Genomic DNA, 26,954 nt, shown 5'->3' on the forward strand with positions numbered 1-26,954 from the left:
TGATGAATGTGAGAATTTTTTAATTAAGGTTAAGTTGTGATTTATTGAAAACCTGAAGGTGTATAAGTAGGACTTTTGAGTGGGAATGGAGAAAATGTGTATGGATAGGTTGGAGAATGAATTAAAGGATATAAGAATATCGTTTAGGTACATTAGGATTATTTTGAATGTGGAATAAGTGATTGTCGATTGAGAGTTTGGTAAATTTGATGTTTAGAGATTTTTGGTAAAAATAGATTTTTGGTAAACTTTGACGGATCATATCTTGAGCTATAGTTTTTTAAATTGAATGAATTTTATATCAAATTAAAGATAATCCAAAGAGCTTTAAAACAGTATAGATTTTGTAGAAATTTGAATTTTGTAGAGAAAGATATGATCATCAGAAGTTGGTGTCAGAAATCTGAATTCGGTGATATTGCAGAATTTGTGATTTCTGGTTTGACTTGTGCGTATGTGCGCACGCACAACCTTGTGTGCATGCATACCCTGTGATTTTCAGAAAACGTGTGTACGTACACACTGGTGCACATGCACACGCAAGGAAATACCTACTGTTGAGAGCGATCGCACATACTGATGCACACACACACCCTACAAGTTTTGCAAGTTGTGAGTACGCACGACATCGTGCACACGCACACGCTAGGAAGTGCCTTCTTTTGAGGGCATTCGCACGTATCTGTGCGTGCATTCAAAATGAAAACTTTTACTTTCTGTGCGTACCACACTTTGAGAAAATTCTTCTGGGGGTGCGTACGCACAACCTTATGTGTATGCACACTGCCCTGTTTTTCAATGAAAACCTTGTTTTCAACTGTTTTTACCTTCTCGGCAAGCTTGTAAACTTCGTAACACTTACCTAAGATTCTTTAACTTGTTTTTAGGCTTTGGAACATAGAAAATACCATAAGTAAGTTAACTAAGACAAGAGTAAGGGTTGTGGTTAGTCCTCCTTACGTTGAGATGTGAGGTCCGTGACAAGAGTATCCCGCTCGCATCCCTTTGGAATCACTAGAGTGTGCATGCACTATATCCTGGACCGTGTTCTGGGCACGATATCTCAGGGGTTCCCATTCTGAGACCAAAGAGTGACATCTCCATGGAGATGTGTCGGGTTGACAGTTGAACTGATAATGTGATATCATAGCCAATAGGACAGGCATTCATCATGTGCATCTTCTATCTGTTTGCTTGCTTTTGCCAACTTGAATTGCTTGCCTAATTGTATAACATGATTACTTGCTTCTTGAATTTCTTGATATATGCTATACTTGTGTTTTACTTGCATTGTTATTACTTGTGTTTTCTACTGAGATTGAGGAGGTTTAGAAGGCGGTAGCAATGGGATCGCATGGCGGTTAGGTTGGTAAAGGCTGTGGGACAGCGGTGAACTGATAGTTAGAAATCTCTTAAGTTAGTTTACTCCTTTTTCTAAAGGTTTTAAAGTTATGGTTTTAATTTAAGTATGCTTTAAGTTGAATCTTGTGTGGATATGAAGTTCTAGAATTGCCTCGGGTGTCTCAAAATCTTATATCTTACATTACTGGGCACTATTACCATACTAAGAACCTCCGGTTCTTATTCTGTACTTTGTTGTTGTTTTTCAGATGCAGGTCGCAACCCACCTCGGTGAGTTACTTGATGGTGACAGAGCGGAGGACCTTTATTCTTAATTTGGAGTCTTTTGGTTATTTTGATTAGTTCTCTCTCTTTTGTATTTATATTTGCCTTAGAGGCCTACTTTGAGAGAGATATTGTATATGTTGTTTTACTGTTCAAAATTCTGTATTGTCTGTATATAACTAGCCGGCTTAAACTTCGCGGATTGCGGCTAGTACGTTATGACTATTCTACTTATATATCTATATATATCTGGATATCTCGTATCTATATCTTGTGCCTCGATTCGTATAGCTTCGTGTGAATGTGTTGCGCTTTTGAAACTCTGTTGTGAGCTTATTTCTTCATCGGGCTTCTAGAATTATTATTCCTTCTATATATATTTATGTATAAGCCTTAGAATTGTCGTAACCTTTGATTAACCTTTGCTTTACGGCTAGAGGTAAGGCTTAGGGTAATTAGGGTGTTACAATATCCCAATCTCTGAGATAGAGATTCAACTCCCTCCTAGTACACCTATTGCTAACACAACTCCGTCTCTTTCTTTCAATATTCATCCCATGACCACTAGGCTCAAATATGGTGCTATAAAGCCTAAAAACCTTATGGTTATTGTTGGCTCTTCTGATTTAATCAATCAAGTATCAAAAAATGCGAAACAGGCACTCACTTGTTCTCATTTGAAGCAGGCTATGGACAAAGAATTTGAGGCTCTAATTAAATGTGGGACGTGGTCCTTGGTTGATCCTCCATCCAATGCAACCATTGTTAGTTACAAATGGGTATATACCATTAAAAAGAGTGCAGAAGGTAAAATTCTCAAGTATAAGGCATGATTAGTTGCTAAAGGTTTTCACCAAGTAGAGAGAAATGACTTTGAAGAAATTTTCATCCCTATGGTGAGGCTAGTATCAGTGTGAATTATAATCACTATTGTACTCATCCAAAGTTGGTGCATAAGACAGATTGATTTTGATAATGCATTCTTAAATAGTGCATTATCAGAAAATGTCTATATGCAACAGCCAATTGGATACAATGAAAAGCAGCCAGTGAAAGTTTACAAACTGCACAAGACCATCTATGATCTCAAGCAAGCCCCAAGGGCTTGGTATAATACTCTTGCTTCTACTTTAAGAAATCCTGGTTTTCGAAATACAACTTCTGATGTGGCATTGTTCATAAGAAAAACAAATTCTGATGTCACTTACATGCTGATATATGTGGATGATATCATTGTTATAGGGTCAAACTCTATTGAAATAGATAAATTAATCAAATAGTTGAATTGTATTTTTCCTTTGAAGGATCTTGGTTTTTTTCATTTCTTTTTAGGACTTGAAGCTCATTATTTACCTAACCAAAAATTGTTACTCACTCAAACAAAATATGAAAAAGACTTGCTAAATCGTGCAGGGATGAATAATTCAAATCCTATGCCTACACCTATGATGACATCTTTAAAGATGAGCGAAAGCGACTCAGATCCTTATGAAGATCCTAAGCAATACAGATCCATTATAGGAGCCTTATAGTATCTCACAATTATAAGACCAGATCTAGCATTTATTGTAAATAAAATTTCTCAATTTATGCACTCACCAACCATTCAACACTGGAAGGCAGTCAAGAGGCTACTTAGATATCTACAAGGTACATTTCATGAAGGTTGAATTTTTTCCAAATGCACTGACTATCGTATCTTATTTTTTGCATATTCAGACTAGGCTTCGGACTTAGATGATAGGTGGTCGACTACTAGTTACTGTATCTACCTTGGCACAAATTTAATAGCTTGGAAGAGTGGTAAACAATCCAAGATTAGCAGGTCTACAACTGAAGCAGAATATAGAGCGATAGCCTCAGCTCAGACTGAGATCATGAGCATCAAGCAGCTATTGGGAGAATTGGGAGTCCCACAAACAATATCTCCAACAATTTATTGTGACAATAATAGCACATGTGTACTTGCTGCGAATCTTGTAATACACAGCAGGTGCAAGCATTTGGGATGGATTTTCATATTATTAGAGAACTGGTTAATTCTAAATAATTCTATGCGATTCATATCTCTGCTCTTGACCAAGTAGCAGACTTGTTAAGAATCTCTCTCAATTACCCTATTCACCAAATTTAAGAGCAAACTTAGGATATGGACTCATCCCTCATTATGTTTGAGGGGGTGTTGAGGGTAAGACTGTAAATAAAAAATAGTTTGTTAGCTAGTTTTAGCTAGTATTAGTTGATAGTTAATAAAAGTGGATATTTTGTTATTCTGTTTTGTCCATCTCAACAGCTTTATTAGCTTCTCTGTTTTAGTAAGTGTGTGTGTATATCTAGTACAATGTATATAATGTAAGTAGAAGTGATAAAATAAAATCAATTCGATTCTATGTGATTATTCTCTCTTTTTCATATTGTATTTTTCACCAAAAGTTAATTGATACTATTCTTAGCAATTTTATTGAGATTCTCAACTATAGTAAAGTTCTATTGCAGTATTCATTCGTGTAACATAATCGATACTTAATATTTAAATTAAATAATGATAAGTAATAAATTTAATTAATTACTTAAAGAGGTTAAAATGATAAATTTTTATTTTGCTTAAAAATGGTTAACTAATTGCCATCTATTATCATATATTTAAAATTGCTGATATGATATCATTAAAAAAATATTATAATTTAAACTCATTATATAAAAAATTGATATACACTTTTATATAATTAAAATATATAGATAAATGATACTATCACTTCAATTTTTTGCAATTTTTTTATACAAATATCTGCTCATTCTTATAGGTTGAACTTACTCATCATCTTTTAATTCAACAACTTTAGTATTTGTGTTGAGTTTTGGTATTGATACATAAACTATAAATAATTTTCATGGATTGCAAAATCTTTTGTATTAGTTATTTATTATAATGACATAATTTTACAAGAAAAAGAGAAATTATTATATCAAGTCATATTGTATAGTATATAATGAGAATAATAATACTAGATAGTCTATTGTTTTAATAACTAAGTTTAACTAAATATTTTATGTACGTATTTTTCTTTTATGTCTCTCTATATCTCTCTTTCTCTCTCAAAAGAATAAGAATAAGAATAAGAATAAGAAGACAAAAAAACGAAATAAATGCATAACAAAAATGAAGTAATAGCAAAAACAAGTTGCAAAAAAAATTACAACATTAAAAGAAATATTTTTATGTATTTTTAGAAAAATTTATGTTTAGTTTTGTTCAGAATTTTATAATTTTTATTTCATTTTTTGGTTTATTCTTTTAGACAATAAATACAAAAAAATTTTAAATAAAAATACAAAATTTTATAAATAATAACACAGAAATTTCACACAAAAAAAAAAGAAAAATAATAAGTATCCAAAAAAATGCAACACTAATGTAGACATTTTTTTTAACAAAATTATTGCGTTTTTCAGTAAAAATTTTTGTGTTTTTAGTTTTGTACAGAATTCTATAATTTTTTATTATTTTATTTTTTGGTTTATTATATTCAACAATAAGCACAAAAATTTTTGAAGCAAAAATGTAATTATACAAACAATAACACATAAATTCTGCCCGAAGAAAAAAGAAGTCGAACAAGTTCTAGTTGATTTAAAATTTTATTATGTCACGGTTAAAAATTTTTTTGTGTCATAGCTAAAAAATTTTAATATTATTTTTTTGTTTTATGTTTTTTCAAATATTTTTTTTTCTTTTTTCATCATCTTCTTTTTGTTTTACTTTTTTATAATTCTTCTTGTTTCGTACTCTAAAAAAATAAAAAAATTAAAAATTAAAAAAATACTGCTAACACCAAGAGGAGGATCGGATGAGAAGAAATTTAAAAAAAAATTCAGCAACAACAACAATAAAGAAGAAGGAAGAGGCGAAGAAGGAAACGCATAAAAAAAAATATAACACGAAAAAAAATACAAAAAAAATATATGATTTACACGTACATTATGTGAGTGATTTTTTGTTGAGTTGAATCAACTTGATTAAATTTAATTATAAAAAATACTTATATATGTAGTAAGATTCTAATAAAAATACAAAAAAAAAATTGATATCCAATTTTTTTTTTAAACATCGTTCGTTATCTATAATTTAAAAAAAAAATCTTGCTATTTCCAAAATTAAGAGATCATGGGTCAAACATTGGAAATTACTTAAAGTTATAAATTAAGAGATCATGGGTCAAACAATAAATTACTTGTCATCTTAACTAATTTTATTTTTATTAATTTTATATACAACAAATATAAGAGTGAATCCTGCTTATTAATACACTAAATATTGTATAACAAAAAACTTCGGGCAAAAAGGTGTAGCTTTCTTTCACTTATTTTAGCTTATTATACAGTATATATGATTTGTAATTTTAAAACAACATAGTGGACGTGCCGGAGTGGTTATCGGGCATGACTAGAAATCATGTGGGCTTTGCCCGCGCAAGTTCGAATCCTGCCGTTCACGTTTTTTTTTATCTAATGAAAATTTGATTTTTATAATTATGATATATTTGAATATATTTAGTAAAGAGATGTGTCAAATTTAAATTTGGGTTTAGAAAAATGAATGAGAATAAAATACAAAAAATATAAATATAAAATTATGAATTAATTTTATAATCATAATCTAATGAAAATTTGATCTTATTTAAAAAGACATAGACTTTTTATATTAGAGTTGTACAAAATTACATTTTTATTTGTTGCTTCTATCTTTATATTTGTTTTAATTGTCATATTTTGTCTTTTTATACAGTGTTCTTTGGGTTGCAAATAATTAAAAAAATAAATAAAAATAAAAAAACCAAAAATATAAATTATTTTTATAATTATGATATATTTGAATATATTTAGTAAAGAGATGTGCTAAATTTAAATTTGGATTTAGAAAAATAAATGAGAATAAAAAATACAGAAAATATAAATATAAAATTATGAATTAATTTTATAATCATAATATATTTGAATGTATTTAATAAAAAAATGTGACAAATTTAAACTTACTTAAAGGAGTTTTCGTTAATTGGTATGAAATATTAAGAAATAAAGAGTAGTAAAATCTTATGTAGCATGCATAAGTAGACTAAACAATGTAGTAGTAAGAGTATTAATATATTTAAGTTGTAGAATTTTAATATTTGTAACTGAAAATTTTTATAATTATTATTATGGCACTTTTAATATATATATTTATTGTATTTAATTAGTACTTTACGTTTTGATTGAATAATAATAGATACGATTTTTTTTAAAAAACTTTTTACTAAAAGATGATTGGTTGATTTTTAAATTTTGCCAAGTAAAATTATTAACATAGCATCATTAGTAGGAGAAATTTGGCTTAAATACAATATAGAAGAATTTAGGTGTAGACTTTCGTATAATAAGAATAGATAGATAGATGTTAAAACATGGCCAAATATCAAGTAGGAATGTTATATGTCATGATTTGCAAACAAAAATCACAATGCAATGCTCTCTAAAACACAATGCCATTTGTTATTAGATATGTCACAATGCTACAAAATATGACTTGACTGGCAACCGTTATTAACCCTTAAGATTTAGACATATAAACGTTGACTTTTTATTTGACAAGTCCAATCCCAATCTCAAACCCGATAAAAGAGGTAGACTGTGTGAGGTGTTAAAACTTAAAAAGTTTTGTCGAATTTCTACACCACGGATCATAAATGGATGTCTCATCTACTGAGATAAAATTTTGGTGTTGTTATAGTACCAAAGTTCAGCATCAATATGCTTAAGCTAATAAGCATTCTTCTTTTGCAATTGCAAATTATACTCTTTCTTTGACAGTCGAAAAACTTTGGAACATATTTAACATAGTTATAGTAACTGCTAAAACTTTACAAGAGCACGTGAGCACCTTGTATTGATCTTATAGTAACTGTCAAAAACTGTTTTTACATTTTAAAGTTCTAATACAGAATTTAAGCAACACAATAACCATTGGAGAGGTCCCCTAACCAGAATCTTTTAAGGGGCACCCACCCAAAGCTATGATTCAACTGCAGCGTAGCTGGTAGCTGAGTATCTTCATCCTTTTGCTTCTTTTTCTTGCTTTCTGTTTGAGCTTAAACTAATCCAGACAGAACTTTCATAGGATTAGCAATGATCTATGGTCTTGCATCAGAGTTCATTAAGATACAGGCAACCTCAGTTCTGATGTTCTACAGGAAATTGACCAACAAAGACAACAGCCAAAACACCATCAGGCAGAGATTAGTTGCTAGCACACACTACTGATGATCTGTGATGTTAAATAATGGCCTCAACAGCAACGCATTCGCATACTGGAGACCAACGTCAAAACCATAGTTGAAGTTGTTTGATCTCATCAACTAGTGTTAGTGGCCACCTTCGATGGTTAGTTACATTGATGAAGCTTTAACAAAACTGGAAAATAATGAGGACTCATCATTCAGAAGAACCTGTGGATTTCCTTGTTCAGCCTACACAGACACAACACAAGGGAAAATGATGTTATTCAATGAGGTGGGTTAACAAGTACCTGCTCAAGTAGCTAAAAATTGTTGCTTGTCCCATGGAAAGCACACTGTAAAGAGATTTGCAAAGTTTTTGGAATTTTAGGAGCTACATACTAAGTAATGTTGAACCATGAACTAATCAAGTAATAAATCAACAAGGTTCGGTAAAAAATAACCTTAAGCTGCTTATTACCCTTTTGACATGTGAAACATACAAGAACAGCTAAATCTTATCTTTCTAACTGGGGTGGGGTCAATTACATAGATCAAATGTCAGTATAGTGCTTTGTCATAGATCATATCTATGAGGTGAGATGCGGAATAAAACAAAATGAAACATACCAGGTTGCCATGGTCTAAAATCAGAATGCTATCCATATTTAAGACAGTAGAAATCCTGTGAGCAATTGTGATCACTGTCATGCCTTTGCACTTGCTGGATATGGTGGTGTGGAGAAGCGAAGCAGTTTGAATGTCCACATTGGCAGTGCATTCATCCAAACAGAGAACCTACAAGGACAAGAATACAAAAATAACCTTGTTGTTATGCCTTTGTATGATGTATAGTTTGTTTCTCAAGGAAGACACTATCATCCTTCATTAACAGCAAAATTACTGTTATGATGGAAATTCAAACTATAACCACTTCTCTTGAATCATCACCCGTACTTTTGAAGATTTAAGAAGCGCACGTGCAAGGCAAAGAAGCTGCCGCTGGCCAACGGAAAACGATATACCTCCTTCCTTTACAAGAATATCCAGCCCTCCAGCTTCTTCTACTTCCTCTTTCACATGGCACTTCTCCAAAGCATCCCAAATTTTTAAGTCGTCACTCATCTTAAATGGATCTAGGTTCTCCCTGGAGTTTTGAAACACGTTGAAAAATTTAGCAGACATGACATATTGTGCAATTAATAATTTGCATCAGAATCATCAAATGCAAAGACATTCCAGTTCTGTACCTTAATGATCCATTGAACAAGAATGGACTCTGAGGCACAATAGCCAAATGTGTACGCAGTTCTCTGACAGGAACATTTCTAATGTCCGTACCATCAACTAAAATGGAGCCTGAACATATTGGGGTCAGGCAGAAAAGGGCATTTAACACACTAGACTTTCCAGCACCTGTTCTTCCAATTATTCCAACCTAATTCATGCCATGTAAAAAGTATGAAGAATGACGGGGTTAATAATCATAGAAACTTTCATTGCATATTCAAGTATCACTAACTAACCTGTGTCCCTCCAGCAATAGTAAAACTAAGATTGTAGATTGCAGGTGCCAAAGATGGCATATATTTCAAAGTGACATTCTGGAATTCAATAACTCCTAGGTTAGGCCAATCTGGATTCACATTTAAGCATCCAGCTTGTTCTTCTTGAGGAATGTCCATGTACTAGATATGTTAACGAATGTTAGTTTCTGCAAAATAAATCAAAACACGTCTCTAGAAAATGAAACAAGTCTTTTCATACTTGAAGTGCTCTTTCAACTGAAACCATCTCCTTTTCTGTTTCAGTGAAACTTGTTAAAAAACTCCCCAACAAGGATACGATAGGAGCTGCATATGAGAGGGCCAATCCTACCTGTCAGAATAAATAATTGTGATATGTTTAATTTTGCATTAATTGGCTGATCTAATCAAAGATTAATAAAAGGGTAATCGACAGACCAGCCCTGGGGTACCAAAGTTGATAGGCAGACTTCTATGAGATCCAACAACAGCCATCAAAGCTATGAATGAGATGATAAATGCACCTAATAACTGGAAGAAGTTCAAGATTACAAGCAATTGAGAATAAGAACATGAGATTATAGATTTCATAAGTTCAAACCTAACCTTTTATATACAAAAGGGAATTGAGAGAAATTTGGCGAACAACTTTTTTTCCCCTATTATAGCCCTTAACTCCCCCCACTAATTAAGCAGTAAAATATTTATTGAAATAACTTCTTGCTATTCCTTATACTTAAACCCAAGATAACTTAATAAGAGAGCAAAGTACTTATCATGTAGACTAGTCTCACATTTGTTACTATTACACATAATAAAAATAATGCATATTAATCCACTAGCTTATTTAAATTCTACATTAATAAATCTTATATAAGGCATAAACCGTAGGTTTATTGCTGCATTTTCTTTGCTTGAAATGTTGCAAAACATATTTAAGGCAAAGAACTACCTGAAGACGCAAGGAAAGCCATAAACTTGCTACAGTCTCTGTGTATGAAGTCTTTTGATACAATGTGATGTGTTCAATGAATTTGGCAAAGAAGAAGTCCTGTCCATAATTCCCATTTTGTTATAGTTAACTCATTGCACAAAAGTCAAGGCTAGTATAAAAATCACTACACATAGGGCAAGCAACAAATCCCTTCAGAAAACAAAACTTCCCAATAATAAAGTGGAATATAAGTCACCCAAATCAAAATATGGATGACAAACTGTATTGGAAGTCCCAAAAAAAGGGGGAAGAAAGAAAAACAAATTGACATGCATCAAGCAGGAATTTTATGTGAAACAATAAAACAGAAAAATATAATCTCTTGTCTCAGCAGCTCTATTCCATGCACAAAATTTTATGTTCTTCATGGCTATGATAAGAAGTAAGAATTTACAAATAGCCGTATCTCATATGGACTCATTGATGTGATATGATAAATGTACTTTTGTTTGTCCTTTAATTCAGTTTTTCTTTTCTTCTTCTTTTTTTTTCTGATGTACATTCTTCTTCAAAACCCTCTCCCCACATGATCCAATGTTTAACAATTGCTCCCCCTCATCCTGTGATTATTATTATTATTAAACTCTGATATGGTGTATATATTTACCTCGGATTTGAAAGCCCTTATAGTTGAAGTTCCATCAAGTGTTTCTGAGAAAGATGTATATATTGGAGAACGAGAAACACTGTCCAATCGGCGTAATTCTCTTGATGTGGATCTGTAGAAGAACTGAATGCACACTAAAATCAGTTGAACGATGTATATCATACCAAGATTATGAATACTCACAGTTATATTTATAAACAGACCATAATTGATCTGAAGTTTAAAAAACTACCTTTTTTTATGAAGAATTCCAAATTATACAATACAATAACATCAATCCTTATAGGTGCGTTAAAAGCAAAGAAAGTGGATAGATCAAGGAAATGAAAAACAAGACCAACAAATACCTGTAGTTTACTGTAGATATACCACAATGGCAATAGGAGGACTAGGAAGAAGACCTACAGAAAATGAAAGGATAAAATTACTTCAACGATGAGGAAGGCTAGTACGAATTTCAAATTTTCATAAAATGTTAGCGAAATAAGAAAAAAAATTAGGGATACCTGTACATATGACAAAATGATTGCAATGCCCAACAGGCCTACAAAATTAGCCAGGAGAATGTTCATAATGAATGGAAGAGAATCATCAATTGTATAAAGATCTGAAGATAATCTGCATGAAAAAATATAAATCATGAAACATGTTAAAGAAAATTTCATGTTAATATAATCTGCTATGGTCTGAAGACATCTGATTCTAACCTGTTCAGTATTCTTCCACCCGGGGTCTGATCAAAGAATCGCACAGGTGCATTGATAAGCTTGCTAAGCAGTCTATTGTGTACCTTAATTGCTGCTTGTAATCCACCAAACGCAAAAGAGAATGCCCTCACCAATGTGAAAAAGGAATTCACAGCACAAAATAGACATAGTATAGCCTGCAACATTAATTTCACACTCAGATTAGGAAGCTATAATATCAGTACCTGATGGGATAAGGTTATTCACTACATAACCAAATGGTTCAATATTATATACAGTAAAGAGAGCATGAATTTTCAATTATGCTTTAAACTGAACTTCTAACAAGCTAGTTTCATTTAACTACTTCTTTCTGAAACATCATATTAGAATAATAAAAGGAAATTTGAAGGGAAAGAAAGAAAGAAAGAAAGAAAGAAACTACTTTGTTGTGCTTTTTGGATTAGACATTTGATGCCAGAAAATATGTAATTGTATCAGTCATAGTCCACAAAGAGAAATCCAGTACGAAAACTAGTATCACAGATTAGCTACCCACCAGATAGAAGGACACAGAGTGCACTGTTTGACCAGTTTCTGTTGTATCAACCCAATATGATAGCCATAAATCATTTCCATTCCGAGATGCTTGCATGAGGATAGCTGACAGGCATATAACAACTGTAACAAACTGACCAATGAAGACAGCATAGTTCCTGCAAATTGCACTAAACTGTTAACCAACAATTGGAATTATTATCCAAAGAGCACAGTAGTTAATCCACAAAACTGACAAGATAAGCTCCCTGAACATCACTTGTATCATCAATTTATGATCTATTACTCACTTATACACTCCAATTTCAACTTTTCCCTCTTTCCTTAACTCAACTTCAACTATCTCCTCTGCTATCTCCGGAGAATGCACAATTTCTTTTTCAGGAAGAGATTGCTCCTTAGGTTTGGATGAAGAATCTGAGCTGCAAGATTCTCTGTGATTTTTTGAAGTTAAATCAATATCATTCGATGGGGAGAATCTTGTGTATGAAGAAATTGGAAAGGCAGCTGAACTTCCCAACCATTTTACATGCCCCTTGTCCATTACAACAACCATGTCAGCTAAAGATATTGCCTGCATATGAATTTAGATATGTCAATATGCTAATGTTTACATTTTTATTTTAATAAAAAATATACAATACTTCATCTGAAAATACTCTCCTCAGCTATAGCTTAAAGTGTCAGTTTAAATATCATTTAATCAGAATTTTGCCAAAATGCTTGACAAAACCAATGTAATTTGAGCAAACAAATAACAATTGTAAAAGAGAGAACATAATAACCTGCACATTGTGAGTACAGAGCAATATAGTTTTTCCTTGCATAAGAGGGCCGAGAATGGCATTGTGTAAAATCCAGTGAGCAACTTGTGCATCAACTGCACTCAGAACATCATCAAGCATAATAACATCTGAGCCATGATACACTGCCCTGCTAATTTCCCAACTATCAGAACATTTTTCTTGATAATAATTAAATAATAAAAAGAGCACAAATGAACTAGTAGAGTAAAAGGAAAGAACATCATCAAGTCATCACCTCGCCAAAGCAAGTCGAGCTCTCTGTCCACCAGATAAATTTAGTCCTTTCTCTCCAATATACGCCATGTCATGTCCAACCATCAATTCAATATCAACATCTAATGCGCATGCCTGCAGTGTATCTGTATACCTGTTTAAGCTATGATAATTAGTTCTTTACACTTGAAATATACGAATGGAGTGAGACAAGGATTGTGTTTTGGATGAATTCCCTTGAGAGAATTATCTCCCAGCGTCAATATATATATATACATAGGTACAGAAATAAAATCCCTTAATACTAGGAGATATGATAGAATCAGATCCCTTAATACTAGGAGATAGAATCAGATCCCTTAATACTAGGAGATCCAACAGAATTAGATATCTAAAGATGGAAACTATATCAAAACAGATCTAATCTGATATTCAACACTCCCCCTCAAGCTGGAGCATATAAATCATATGCACCAAGCTTGTTACATATGTATTGTATCCGAGGACCCCGGAGAGCTTTGGTGAAAATATCTGCAAGTTGATCGTTGGAGTTGACAAAGGCTGTTACTATTTCCCCACTTTGCAACTTCTCCCTTATGAAATGGCAATCAATCTCTATGTGCTTGGTCCGTTCATGAAACACAGGGTTGGAAGCAATATGTAAGGCAGCTTGATTATCGCACACCAGTTCCATCTTACTCGGCTCACAAAACTTAAGTTCCTTAACTAATTGCTTCAACCATATAAGTTCACATGTGGCAAGTGCCATAGCTCTATATTCAGCTTCCGCACTAGATCTTGCTACAACATTTTGCTTCTTACTCTTCCAAGATATCAAGTTTCCACCAATAAAAACACAATAACCAGATGTAGAACGTCTATCAGATGGAGATCCTGCCCAATCTGCATCAGTATACCCAACAATCTGGTTATGTCCTTTATCTTCATACAACAAACCTTTTCCTGGAGCACCTTTGATATATCTAAGGACTCTAACAGCTGCGTCCCAATGACTATCGCATGGAGAGTCAAGAAACTGACTTAGGATACTTGTGGCAAATGAAATATCTGGCCGAGTGACTGTCAAATAATTCAATCGGCCAATTAATCTGCGATATCTACCAGGATCTGCAAGAGGTTCTCCTTGATTTGGACTAAGTTTTGTATTGGGATCCATTGGTGTATCTACAGGTCTAGAATCCAACATTCCAGTTTCTTCAAGAATATCTAGAGCATATTTTCTCTGTGAGATACAGATCCCCGCATTAGATTGTGCCACTTCAATTCCTAGGAAATATTTTAACTTCCCCATATCCTTAGTCTGAAAGTGATCAAACAAGTGCTGTTTTAACTGAGTGATTCCCTCATGATCATCTCCAGTAATGACAATATCATCCACATAAACAACCAGATATATGGAGGTCATGGAGGAAGAATGACGGAAGAAAACTGAATGATCTGCTTCACTTTGAATCATGCCAAATTTAGAAATAACAGCACTAAAGCGACCAAACCAAGCTCGAGGGGATTGTTTCAAGCCATATAAAGATCGGCGTAAATGACATACTAAGCCGGAAGACTCCCCCTGAGCAACAAACCCGGGAGGTTGCTCCATGTATACTTCCTCCTCGAGATCACCATGTAAGAAAGCATTTTTAATATCAAGTTGATGAAGAGGCCAATGGCGAATGGCAGCCATAGAAAGAAAAAGACGAACAGAGGCCATCTTCGCAACAGGAGAGAAGGTATCACCATAGTCCAAACCAAAGATTTGAGTGTAGCCCTTAGCCACAAGGCGGGCTTTTAATCGATCAATGGTTCCGTCTGAGCTGACCTTAATAGTATAGATCCAACGACAACCCACAGTAGATTTGCCCGGTGGCAGTGGAACAAGATCCCAAGTACCAGTAGAATGTAAGGCAGACATCTCCTCAATCATAGCCTGGCGCCACCCTGGATGTGAAAGAGCTTCTGCTGTTGTTTTGGGTATAGAAACAGAAGACAAAGAGGAGGTAAAAGCATAGTGCGAAGATGATAAACGATGGTAACTGAGAAAATTATAAATAGGATTAGGATTACGGGTGGAACGAGTACCTTGTCTGAGAGCAATAGGAGGACTACTGCTAACTCCCGAAGAAGGATCCAAGGACGGTTCAGCCACGGGTTCAGGAGATGAGTTATCTTGGACTGCAGGCCGTGGGCGGCGATGATAAACTTGGAGAGGCTTTGTGGGAATAGGAGGCCCATCTAAGTAAGGAACAGGAAGCACCTCCGTAATGGAAGGTGAAGTGATGTCGGGTGCAGAGAAAAAAGGGGTATTCTCAAGAAAAGTGACATCGGCAGACACGAAGAAACGATTAAGAGCTGGAGAATAACAACGATAACCCTTTTGAAATCGAGTGTACCCTAAGAAAACACATTTGATAGAACGAGCAGTTAACTTGTCTTTGCCTGGGGTAAGATCATGGATGAAACAAGTACAACCAAAGACTCGTAGTGGAAGAGAAAAAATGTGCTCATGAGGAAATAAAATGGAATGAGGAACTTGATTTTGCAAAACAGAAGAAGGCATACGATTAATTAAATAACATGCAGTCAGAACAGCCTCACCCCAAAATTTAAGGGGAACATGAGTATGGAGAAGAAGAGTGCGAGCAGTTTCAATCAAGTGACGATGTTTACGCTCAGCCACACCATTCTGTTGAGGGGTATGAGGACAAGATGACTGATGTAGAATGCCTTTGGAGGACAAGTAAGACGAAAAGGGTGCTGAAAAATACTCACGAGCATTATCACTTCGTAAAATTTTAATTGAAGTTTTGAATTGGTTTTGAATTTCAGAACAGAAAGACTTGAAATGTACAAATAATTCAGATCTGTCCTTCATTAAATATAGCCAAGTGCAACGAGAAAAGTCATCAATAAAGGTGACAAAATAACGAAAGCCTGAATGAGAAGTAACTCGACTAGGTCCCCATACATCAGAATGAATAACAGAAAAGGGAGACGCAGCCCGTGTATTGACACGACTTGAAAAAGAACTACGAACATGTTTACCTAAATGACAAGTTTGACACTCTAAGGTAGTAAGACGAGATAAACTCGGGACCATAGCTTGTAACTTCGAGAGGCTGGGATGTCCCAGGCGACAATGGACCACGTCCGGAGACTCAACAGCAGCAACAGAAGACACAGTAGTAGTGGGTAAGGCAAGCCGATACAGTCCTTGAGACTCACATCCTGTTCCAATCGTCTGTCCCGTCCCTCGATCCTGCACAATGACGGAGTCAGCAAAAAAGGTAACAGAACAATTGAGAGAACGAATAAGTTGGCTAATAGAAATCAAATTGAAAGGACAATTGGGCATGTAAAGAACAGATTTCAAAGGTATTGTAGGAAGAGGAGTAGCTTGACCTATTCCCTTAGCACCAATTTTAGAACCATCAGCCAAAGTGATAGAAGGAAGAAATGCAGGGTGTTCAAGTTTAGAGAGGACAGAAGAAGTACCAGAAATGTGATCAGAAGCACCTGAGTCAAGGACCCATGGTCCAAGAGAAGAGGAATGAGAGATACAAGCAACAGAATTACCAGAGTGGGCCACCGAAGCAACGGGAGTAGATGCCTGCTTTGAAGCTTGGTACTTGAGAAACTCATCATAATCATTGCCAGAGACAAATATCCCTTGTGGTTGTGCGGCGGAGTGAACGTCAGATGGCTCATTAGTTTGGACAACATTAGCTACCTTAGTAGGACGACCATGGAGAGCATAACATTTATCCTGAGTATGACCAATCCTATGGCAATGGGTACAACTAGGGCGAGTACGATTACCACGACCATTACCACGACCCCCACGGCCGCCGCGAGTGGGCACTTGAAAGGACACTTGAGAAGAAGATTGGGATGCCAATGCAGTTTGGTCAAAAGTATGGGTCTCAAGAGAGGGGCCGGATTGCAAGAGTCGTGCAAATACGTCTTGAAGGGAAGGAACGGGTGAGGTGCCCAATATTTGTTGCCGAAGAGATTCAAGTTCAGCTGGCAACCCAAGTAACGTAAGTACCAAAAACAGCTTTCCCTGTTGAGCATGATGTTCATCAGCATTAGACACATAGGGAAGGAGAGTCGAAAACTCTTCCCTGACAGCTTCCACAGCCCCAACATAAGATTCCATATCAGTTCCTTGAAGCTGTAAACTACACAGCTTCTTAGCAACATGGTAAAGTCTTGCAATGTCATTAGTGTATAAAGCTTTAGCACGATCCCACACCTTTTTACAAGTTTTGTAAGCCCGAAACATAGTCAGCTTTGGTGGATCAATGGTCTGCCACATAAGGTTACATAGCTGGGCATCAATCTTCTTCCAAGTGGTTTTGTCAGCGGCGCGAACATCATCAACAGATTTAGTAAGGTGGTCTTCATAGCCTTGGCCCATGAACCAAAGTTCTACAGAATCAGCCCAAGAAAGGTAATTTTTGGCACCCATCAATTTTTCAGAGGTCATTGTAGCGGTTCCAGAAACGACAGTTGTTAGAACAGCCGGTTTACCACCATTGGAGTTGGTGTCGGGGATTACCTCAGAAGACATGATGGCAGACACTCAGAAACGGCCGGAAAACACCTGCAGAAGGGAAACGAGGGCCGGAAAAAGCCTGGGCAGCGGAGAAATTTTGGGGACAGGCCGAAAAAAACAATTTCTGACGAAGAGACACAACTGATAGTGTCAGCTGGTGGGAAAAGGGAACACGGCTGAGAGATTGCAGCCGGAAAAGAAGAAAAAAAAAAAAAAATAGAAACCAGAGCCGGGTCGGAACCCGCTCTGATACCAACTTGAAATATACGAATGGAGTGAGACAAGGATTGTGTTTTGGATGAATTCCCTTGAGAGAATTATCTCCCAGCGTCAATATATATATATACATAGGTACAGAAATAAAATCCCTTAATACTAGGAGATATGATAGAATCAGATCCCTTAATACTAGGAGATAGAATCAGATCCCTTAATACTAGGAGATCCAACAGAATTAGATATCTAAAGATGGAAACTATATCAAAACAGATCTAATCTGATATTCAACATTTACGTTCAAAACAAGTTTGTAAAGCTCAGGTAGATCAATATCAAGTCAAAATTATGAGAGGAAGTAAGCCAATTATACCTTACAGGATCATAGCTTTTCCCAAATAGTATGTTGTCACGTACAGTACCAGATAAAATCCAGGGGACCTGAAATTTGAGGGGAAGACATAAGAAAACTCATTTCAAGGCTAAGCACTATGTCAATAATGTCATCATCATTTCACGAACCTGTGGTACATATGCCACGGATCCATCACAATAAATATATCCATGAGCAAGTTGCGCTTCTCCAAGAACTGAATATAACAAGGAAGATTTACCAGAACCAACCTGAGCAAATGCAGTTGAAAAGTGAAATACTGAAATGGATATATTTAGAGTAGTGCTTCAGATGTTAGATGAAGTGCATACTTCTTTCCATTCCGTTGATGATACTAACATAATGTTGTGAATTGTTAATGTTGATGATACTAACATATATAAAAGATTGCAAGCAGCCTAACCAATATAATGCAGTTTTCATATGATTGGCTGAAGAAATCTTGATAAAATTCAAGTAAAAATCTAACCTCTCCAATAATAGCAACAAAGGAACCCTTGGACAGGCTTAGAGTCACATGACTCAACACCATATTTAATGGTGGTTCATCACTGCTTGACCAGGTACAAGATACATCTTGGACAATGATAGCCAATCTTTGTGAAGAATCAGGTTGTTTACTCAAGAAAGATGATGAACTGGAACCGGTGTCTCCCACATTGGATCTATGCTCAGGACAAGAAAGAAATCTACTCAACCTTCTAGAGGATATAAAGGCCTACAATTAAGTTAAGAGAATCCTTTCATTGGTGTCATCAATTAGTGTGTACAATATAAGCTAATTTTGTAGGTAAAATCTTCACTGAATAAAGGATACTCACATCAATCAATCCATTAATCACCCATGGAAATGAATTCAATGGCGATATCAGTGTGTTAAACAAAGCAAGACAAGTGAAAACCTACAATTAGGGTTTTCCAACCAATTCAAAATTCTTGATGATGAAAAAAAAATAATTGAATGCAAAACTAAAAAGAAGAAAAACAAAAAACTTGTCTGCAAGTAAGATTAGGTAAAAAAAAAATTGAAAATACCATTGCGGCATCAAGTTGATTTCCCATCAGTGTGAAGAGTCCAAATGTGAAAATAGAAAAGAGTGTTGGTGTGGTAGCCCAAAAGAATACACACCATGCATCCAAGTACTTCCGAGTCTAAAAAAACATGGATAAAACACGAGGATCAAAATTAAATAAGACAGTAATCAATTAAATTATGCCGTTGTTGAACACTAGCTCAGTGGGTTTCAATGAAAATTTTCCAGTTTCACTTCTAAAGATGAAAAATCAAAATTTAAAGCATTACAGCTAGGTGTTTCACTTCCAAAGATCTTGTCTCCATCAACCAACTAGAAAAAATAAGTTCCCATCCATACATCTTCAAAGTGCGAATATAGGTCAAAAGTTCTCCTGTTCTACGAATCCTGTAAGAACCACAATTTCAGGATTGTAAATATGCACCAACAGCTTTGAAAAATATTAACCCATTTTTGTAACATGCTACAACTGGCTAGAAAATGGAAAACTGTTGATCCTGAATGCAGAAAAACAAGAACATGGAAATCTAACAACTAAAAAGAAGCAGGGAACAACTGGAAAAATATTGCATCATGTTTGTAACAAATATGAAAAGATTACATGCCAAAACTTTTAGAAACTCCAAAGGTTCATTTAGCAATTGAAAAAGAAATCAATGGATACCTTTCATCCTTCTCCTTCATCATTTGTTCAGTGGCAATTGCAATTAATTGTGATATCCATTTATTCACTACATCAATTCAAATATCATAGTTTTCAAAATAATAAGAAAACAATAGCAGTGACAACAACGATAATTTAAATACATAAATTAAACCTTTTAAAAAAAGGAATTGAAGGTCAAGTGTACATTTCTGAAATGGAAACTGGCTTCTAGGTCTAGAACAATGTTAAATCAAAAGAAATATTAAGCAATCTTCCCTGATGGTACAGCCAAATACACATTCATTGATAACAAATTAGAACAGAGTTCCCGCTTAGGATTTAGGAAACAAACTCAGTTAGTGATAATACTTATAATAAACTATGAATTCATTCCAGCTATTGATGCTCATTGATGTAAACTAAGAATCAACTTAAAAAGATTGATGTAACATGTGTAGCTTCCCTGTTACTGAAAATTTTTTATGGGTGGTATTACCTGGTATCAGTAAAATGGTTATAGCTAATCCAGATACAAAAGCAAATTTGACTTGAGTATATAAAAGATAAAGTGCCACTCCAATTTGTAAAGGCAAGCTGAAAAAAAAAAATATTACAGTGCTTATGATCTATATAAAACTTGATTCAATAATGTATACATGATTTAACATCGATTTTAAGTTGTAAAAGATGGTTTCCCAGTCATGTATATCAAATACATCTACATAAATCCCAACATTTTTACGTACTGCTAAAATATGTTAAAGCAGTAGAAAACTAGTATCCATAAGTACTTAAGACTTGATATAAATAAACGAGGAAATTTAATTACACTTGAAAACAAACAGTATTTTCCAAAGATATAAAAGGTTAAAGAGGAATCTTCTAAAAGATGACAAGCCTGTTGAACAAAAGATATTCAATAGACGATGGAAAAGATAACTTGAAGTAAAGATTTTGCATCAAGAAATAATGAAGGGAATACCTCCATGTATCATGGAAACTATTACACAGGTTGACAGTTCTGTCAGCATCTACTGACATAAATGTCTGAATTTCTCCATTTGTGAATTTTGAACGCTCTGCTAGGTTCACATGTAGACACTTGAAACACATGAAAAATTTATATATATATTAGTACTAGAAAATCATTATCATCAGCCAAATCATAGAATGTGCAAACCAATAATAACATTAGTGTAAGAAACTGAAACTGAAAAAAGCCTTTTAGGGCCGGCTACATGAATCTAAAGACATCATTGCGGCGTGGTCATGCATTGAGATGCAACAAAATTTTACGTTGATTGTCGCAATCCTAACACAACCCTAATGGATCCAAAGACATTATTGCGTCATGATCATGCATAGGGATGCAACAAAATTTTACATGGGCTGTTGCAGGCCTAACACAACCTTCCTTGTTTTTCCGAGTTTAGGATCGGAAAAACACACACACACACATGCAAAGGGATCTAATTGAGTTTACAATCTATAATTTTGGAATTATTGAGAATGAGAAAAGCTGCATACCTTGTCATATATTAAAGTCATGATGCTGGATCGCAGCTTTAGCTTCAATTTGGCAAGATGAAAAGAATATTGTGTGTCCAAAAAGGATCTAGAACAGAACACTGTCTTATTAATTATTACTGGTAAATACAGCACAAGATCTTAATAGAGGCCATATCAATCCATTAAGATACAAAGAAATTCCTTTTGGATCATTGAGTGTGTGTGTGTCATTTGTGTTCATTCCACACAGTTGCAATAAGGCAGTTTATATTTTTTTATTTGCTGAGAAATTTTATTGCATTATAACCACCATGGTTTTCCCTTTCATTTCAGCATGCTTGGGGGGAAGCAATTTTATCCTCTGACCACTCTCCTTGAAGCTTAGCTTTTATCATTAAAACCCCTAATATTTGGCTGTAATGCAGAATCCTGTAAATGGTTTTATGTTTCAAAACACAATTTTTTGTTTCTTTTGAAAGAAATAATGAATCATTTATATTTTTCACTTCTCAGGCTTTGTTATTTTTATGCTGTTTAGTGTTTATGTACTTGTGTAGCATAATACCAAATTAATAATGGGAGAAAGATGAAGAGTTAATTAATGTATGCAGTTTTGTGCTGTTCATTTTTATTGAAAATTAGACTGATGGCCTATATATTTTAAGAATGATCCTAGTGTCTGGATAATTAAACTTCAAGTGAGTTCTAAAATAATTTATTCTCATAAAGGTGTCTCGTAATCTTTACTCCTCATTTGCGAAACATAATAGACAGCAACAAGAAGTATTCAAATAGAGAAATGCCTACAAACATATATCACAGGAAAATAAAAGAGGACACAATGAGTTATTGATAAAAGAACCTTACTTAATTATAGAGGTCAGGCCCAAGGATACTGCAAGTAAATACCCATCAGAGGTCACTGAGCCTGAATGATTTAAAGAAAAGTGGAACCAACATTTTATTATGATAGTTTGTACAAACTGACTAATGAGAAGCGAGGAAAAATGTGAACAAAAAGTACAGGATTTCCATCCTTGTTTCATTATATATAAACTAACCAATTTTAATTCTCCATGCTGCGTAAATAAAAAGGTCTTAGTTCAATTCTTTTATTCACTTCAATAAAAGTTTTATTATCAAATGATCGTACTTTTATCATTTGATGAAGAACAATAACAATAAAAATCCTAAACATAATATATATATATATGCTTCAGGAATATCATGTATTATTCCTGCTTTCTTGTTTAGATATCTGATGCTTCAGAAGTCACAAAAGGAAAGATTAAAGAAAATGTGAAGAGCAGCAGTAATTTACCAGCATGGTTTTAGGATAATATCAATATCAATATTATAAGAGAAGAGTCAAAATACATATCTATGTTAGAATTTAATGATCACAATGGATAAATACGAACTGTTCATTGTTGAAATACCTTTTTGAAGAAACTGGATTAGCTTATTGAGAAGCAATGGTCCCACAAAACCAATACAATCATTAATCACCTGGAAGAAGTAGAATATTGTGTAGTTATAGAGCATAATTATTTTAAAAAAATGGTTTTGTTTGGTTAATTTTTTACGTATCTTTGTGGAACATTTTAATATTGACATATACTTCGTTAAAGATAGCTCAAAACAAATGAGAGAAACTAAACATAATTTTCTTAAATTTTTTCCCAAATCTAATCTAATTAGTAAATATGATTAGGTTTCAGGACCATTAAAATTGACATGAATACATGATAACAAATGTCATTGTATTTAATACATTCTGTTTTGAAGCTGACATGAATCCTTGTAGCTTCCATACATTTAGAACAGATCAAGGTATCAACACTATTAAAAGGGTAGAAATAAATATCCAAAAGTGGGTGTCAATGGGATATCAAACAAATTCTAAGGGTATTAAACAAGAATTTGAGTGTTGGAGTAGGGGCCAAATTAAAGTCTAAAGGTGGTGGCGTAAGTAGTACATTTGGATGTTTAAAAAACATTTTCCATAAAGATGTCTAGATGCATGTAAAATAAGCTATACATCATGTGTCCTTGCATAAGATGAATGTATTTCCATTGGCATAGCTGGAATTGCAAGGAATAATATAATCTACTATCTATCCAGACCAATGGCCCACAAAGTCATGACCGTTGCTCTTCTATTAAATAGAATCTTTACAGAAGAGCAGACAAAACAAGTACTCTAGACAGAAACTATGGTGGCATTCAAAATTTCAGACAATTTTAAGATAGCATTCGCTAGAAGAATTAGATTACACAATTACCAGTCTAAAGAAGCTTAAACCTATTTGAGTAAATGTTGTACATAAATACTAATGCACAAGCATCAATTTTGTACAACTTAGATTTATGTCGAACATGGAAGAAAACACTGTCTGTTATCGAAAAATTACCTTTAACAAACCCAGGTAGAGATATGACCATCCATAGGCACTACAGAGTGCTCTAAACAAGGATGGCTTTGAAGCATCATTAGTCAATTGAGCTTGCCAGCAGGATGAAATTATATCATGACAAGAAGATGGAGCCATATTAGTAGGTATCTGCAGCAGATCTTCACAGTCTAATTGCTTTACCACCCCCCGGTTCATTACTGGCGCTATGAATTTGAAAGTCATCAAATCCCAAATGCTCTCATTAGTTTCCTTTAAGAGAGAATTATAAAAACAAAAGTAAATTAGTAAGATCATATGAACCTTTAAATATATGAAAATAAAATTAATAAAGCATGATCAAACAAAAAAAGTGAAATTTCATTTGAACATAACCATAAATTTAATTATCTATAAAAAAACAAAAATTTTAAAATCTTATTAATGTTCCAACTAAGTCTTAGGCAAATTGTCTAGAGCATGAAATGCATTCCACTGTCCTGCAAAGAGTGTTTGGAGGAAGTAGACACAAGTGATCCAATTATCTAGTATATTCCTCTTCACATGACACAACTCTTAAGTTAAAAGTTTTCAACTATCAACTCACAAGGTCATGATGGCCACCCTCCTCAAGGCTTGAGTCATAGGAAAGAAGTGGATCTCCCAATAAACTGAAATTATGATATTAGGTTCAGTAAAGATATATCAATGTCTTCTTGCAACAGAACTCAACTATCCTTCCTATATGAATAAATACATAGTCAATCAAATGTGTTCCCTTTGCTTGTTACCACAGTTAGATCAAATTATCTGAATAAGTGATAAGCAGAGTGATATGCAATCCAACCTATGTTCATAATGTGTGTGTGTGTAGAGAGAGAGAGAGAGAGAGAGAGAGAGAGAGAGAGAGAGAGAGAGAGAGAGAATCAATTATGCCCGCTTTCAAAATTTTATCTGATGTTGAATGCTTATCAAAAATATAAAATAGAAAGCGACTATGATAAGAATGACAGGAAGGTATATACCTTCTTTTGAAAGACTCTCTCTTCACCCTAATCACATTTATAGCTGTGCCATACGTGATACTCAAGAGAACAACTAAGCTTTCCACGATGCAAACTGAAACCTGCAACGAAATTTAAGACAAATTGCCACATGCAGTCAACTGGCAATATTCATTGTTAAAGGAACAAAAGATGTTAGTAATAAAGAAAGTTGACATGCCCGGAAGATCCTATGGCATCAAGTAATAGTACCTCCAATGATGGGAATGTAGTCACCAAACGGAGGACCCCCAAAATTGGTTTCAGAATCCACCAGAAGCATAAAACACGACTGAAGATTATGTAATGACTGCTGGCACGCTTTGAGAAGAGAATGATATTTGTCTACATATAGGATTGTAAGTGAGGTTTTAGATCACATAAAACCACATGCCTTATACTATGCAGAATACTGTAGCTTAACTCTAAGAAACTTACCCACACAATCAATTCAGAACAGCTATAAAACCACTTATGATATCCAACAAACTGACTATTATGTTCTTTCTTCCACACAAAAATAATTTCCAGGACTGAAAGGCATGCTTCAATAGCTGGTACAAAATAAAGAACCGATTTCTCTGGAACAGTCATCTGTTTACTCATTGCAAAAACATCAACGTAAGAAGATATCTTATGTACATCCTTAAAAGTTAAAATACAAAAATCATAAGTATGAAGATTTATTGATTTATCCTCTTTTCTTTTTTGGTGGTAGTTTCAGGTGGCTTCTAATCAACTTTTAACTATTACCTGCACATCCGATCCGTGAACTCCTCGACCACTCTTCTGCTTAAATCCAAGCACAACAATAATAATAGTAGTCACTATATTCAATCCAATGCCTAAAAGAGTAGGTATTATTAAGGAAAATCAAATTAATAATAATAATAATAATAATAATAATAATAATAATTAGTATGAAATGTAAATATCGTTAAGGGAAAAAAATCAATGCACAAATTTAAAACTGAAATTTCTAAATAAGGATATATGTCTTCAAAACAGTATGAGTATCTCTTTCCATTCCATATCTGTTAAACAGGGAAAAAGTGCAAGTCATGAGTGCATGAACCATTATGATCTTAAAAAGTTGTAATCTTTAATCCATAATCTATTGTTCGTTAGCAGTGGAATCATTTCTCCAATAAACAGTAAAAATAAAAAAGCTGCTCTAGTTGCACAGTCTTCACAACAGTAAACTTAATTCTAAGCTCAATTACAGAACAGAAACATGTTCAGAAGCACATAATTCCTCAATTCTATAACCTCGCATCAGATAAGGATATAGCAAGACGCAGAATATGATAACTCTGATTCAAATTGTTCCTTTATGAAAAATGAACCTAAACAAAAGAGTTTGTATATTTGAAAGTGTTGATGTAATAACTAGTCATAGTCACTTGGGGGTTGACTTCAGAATGAAAAATAAACGCATGTGGCACACACTGGTGCTACTTGTTAAACATCAGAATTGGAATAGCGTTGGTTCCTTGATAAAAGGGCAAAATAAAGAGGGAAAATGAGTGAAGAGAAAAGAGAAGCGTACGAATGGAGAATTAGGGCAAATAAGAGCGAGGAAGTCGTCCATGGAATGGAAGAGAGCACAGAATTGTAGAAAGAGAAGAGTCACCGATTGTTTGTTTGAACTTCGAACTTTGAATGAATCATTGAATCGCTCACTCACCCTCTCGTGCAGCGAAGTGTCTTTCCTGCATTTTAGTATGACATTATATCGTTGCCATGCAACTATGGAAAAAAAAAAAGTTGACAGCTTTTTCTTTTTCTCTTTTTTATAATGAAATTATTTTTTTTACAATAAATAATTTTTGTGCAATCACTTTTTGAATTTGGGTTATTCTTTTAGATATGAATTTAGTTA

The 26,954-nt window shown here is 34.1% G+C and overlaps 1 protein-coding gene and 1 non-coding gene across 5 annotated transcripts; one reads left to right on the forward strand and one right to left on the reverse strand.

Annotated features, from left to right (window-relative positions):
* Positions 1–6,039: 6,039 nt before the first annotated feature.
* On the forward strand, positions 6,040–6,121 carry TRNAS-AGA (transfer RNA serine (anticodon AGA)). The gene has a single exon. It is a non-coding gene; the product is annotated as a tRNA-Ser (tRNA).
* Positions 6,122–7,522: 1,401 nt separating this feature from the next.
* Positions 7,523–26,832, reverse strand: LOC112770663 (ABC transporter C family member 13). Of its 4 annotated transcripts, none has more exons than XM_025814994.3 (36): positions 26,622–26,832; positions 26,066–26,106; positions 25,826–25,925; positions 25,511–25,666; positions 25,286–25,417; positions 25,055–25,155; positions 24,637–24,700; positions 24,051–24,302; positions 23,076–23,145; positions 22,504–22,564; positions 21,655–21,742; positions 21,110–21,228; positions 20,624–20,721; positions 20,146–20,212; positions 19,751–19,868; positions 19,483–19,599; positions 19,269–19,349; positions 18,917–19,165; positions 18,576–18,677; positions 18,427–18,494; positions 13,290–13,421; positions 13,034–13,181; positions 12,539–12,822; positions 12,250–12,406; positions 11,712–11,887; positions 11,511–11,622; positions 11,352–11,405; positions 11,005–11,127; positions 10,356–10,454; positions 9,842–9,934; positions 9,645–9,755; positions 9,404–9,565; positions 9,128–9,315; positions 8,835–9,024; positions 8,508–8,675; positions 7,523–8,129 (listed from the first exon to the last, which is right to left on the reverse strand). In XM_025814994.3, exons 1-36 carry the CDS (start codon positions 26,661–26,663, stop codon positions 8,049–8,051), a joined length of 4,404 nt encoding a protein of 1,467 aa, XP_025670779.1. In that variant the 5' UTR covers positions 26,664–26,832; the 3' UTR covers positions 7,523–8,048. The 4 variants fall into 4 exon arrangements, with proteins under 4 accessions (XP_025670779.1, XP_029150834.1, XP_072081328.1 ...); XM_029295001.2 differs by having other exon boundaries at positions 13,034–13,184; positions 26,622–26,818; XM_072225227.1 differs by lacking the exons at positions 20,146–20,212; positions 20,624–20,721 and having other exon boundaries at positions 26,622–26,796.
* Positions 26,833–26,954: the final 122 nt, after the last annotated feature.

This window comes from Arachis hypogaea, chromosome 18 (genome assembly GCF_003086295.3).
Source record: "Arachis hypogaea cultivar Tifrunner chromosome 18, arahy.Tifrunner.gnm2.J5K5, whole genome shotgun sequence".
NCBI classification, from domain to species: Eukaryota; Viridiplantae; Streptophyta; class Magnoliopsida; order Fabales; family Fabaceae; genus Arachis; species Arachis hypogaea.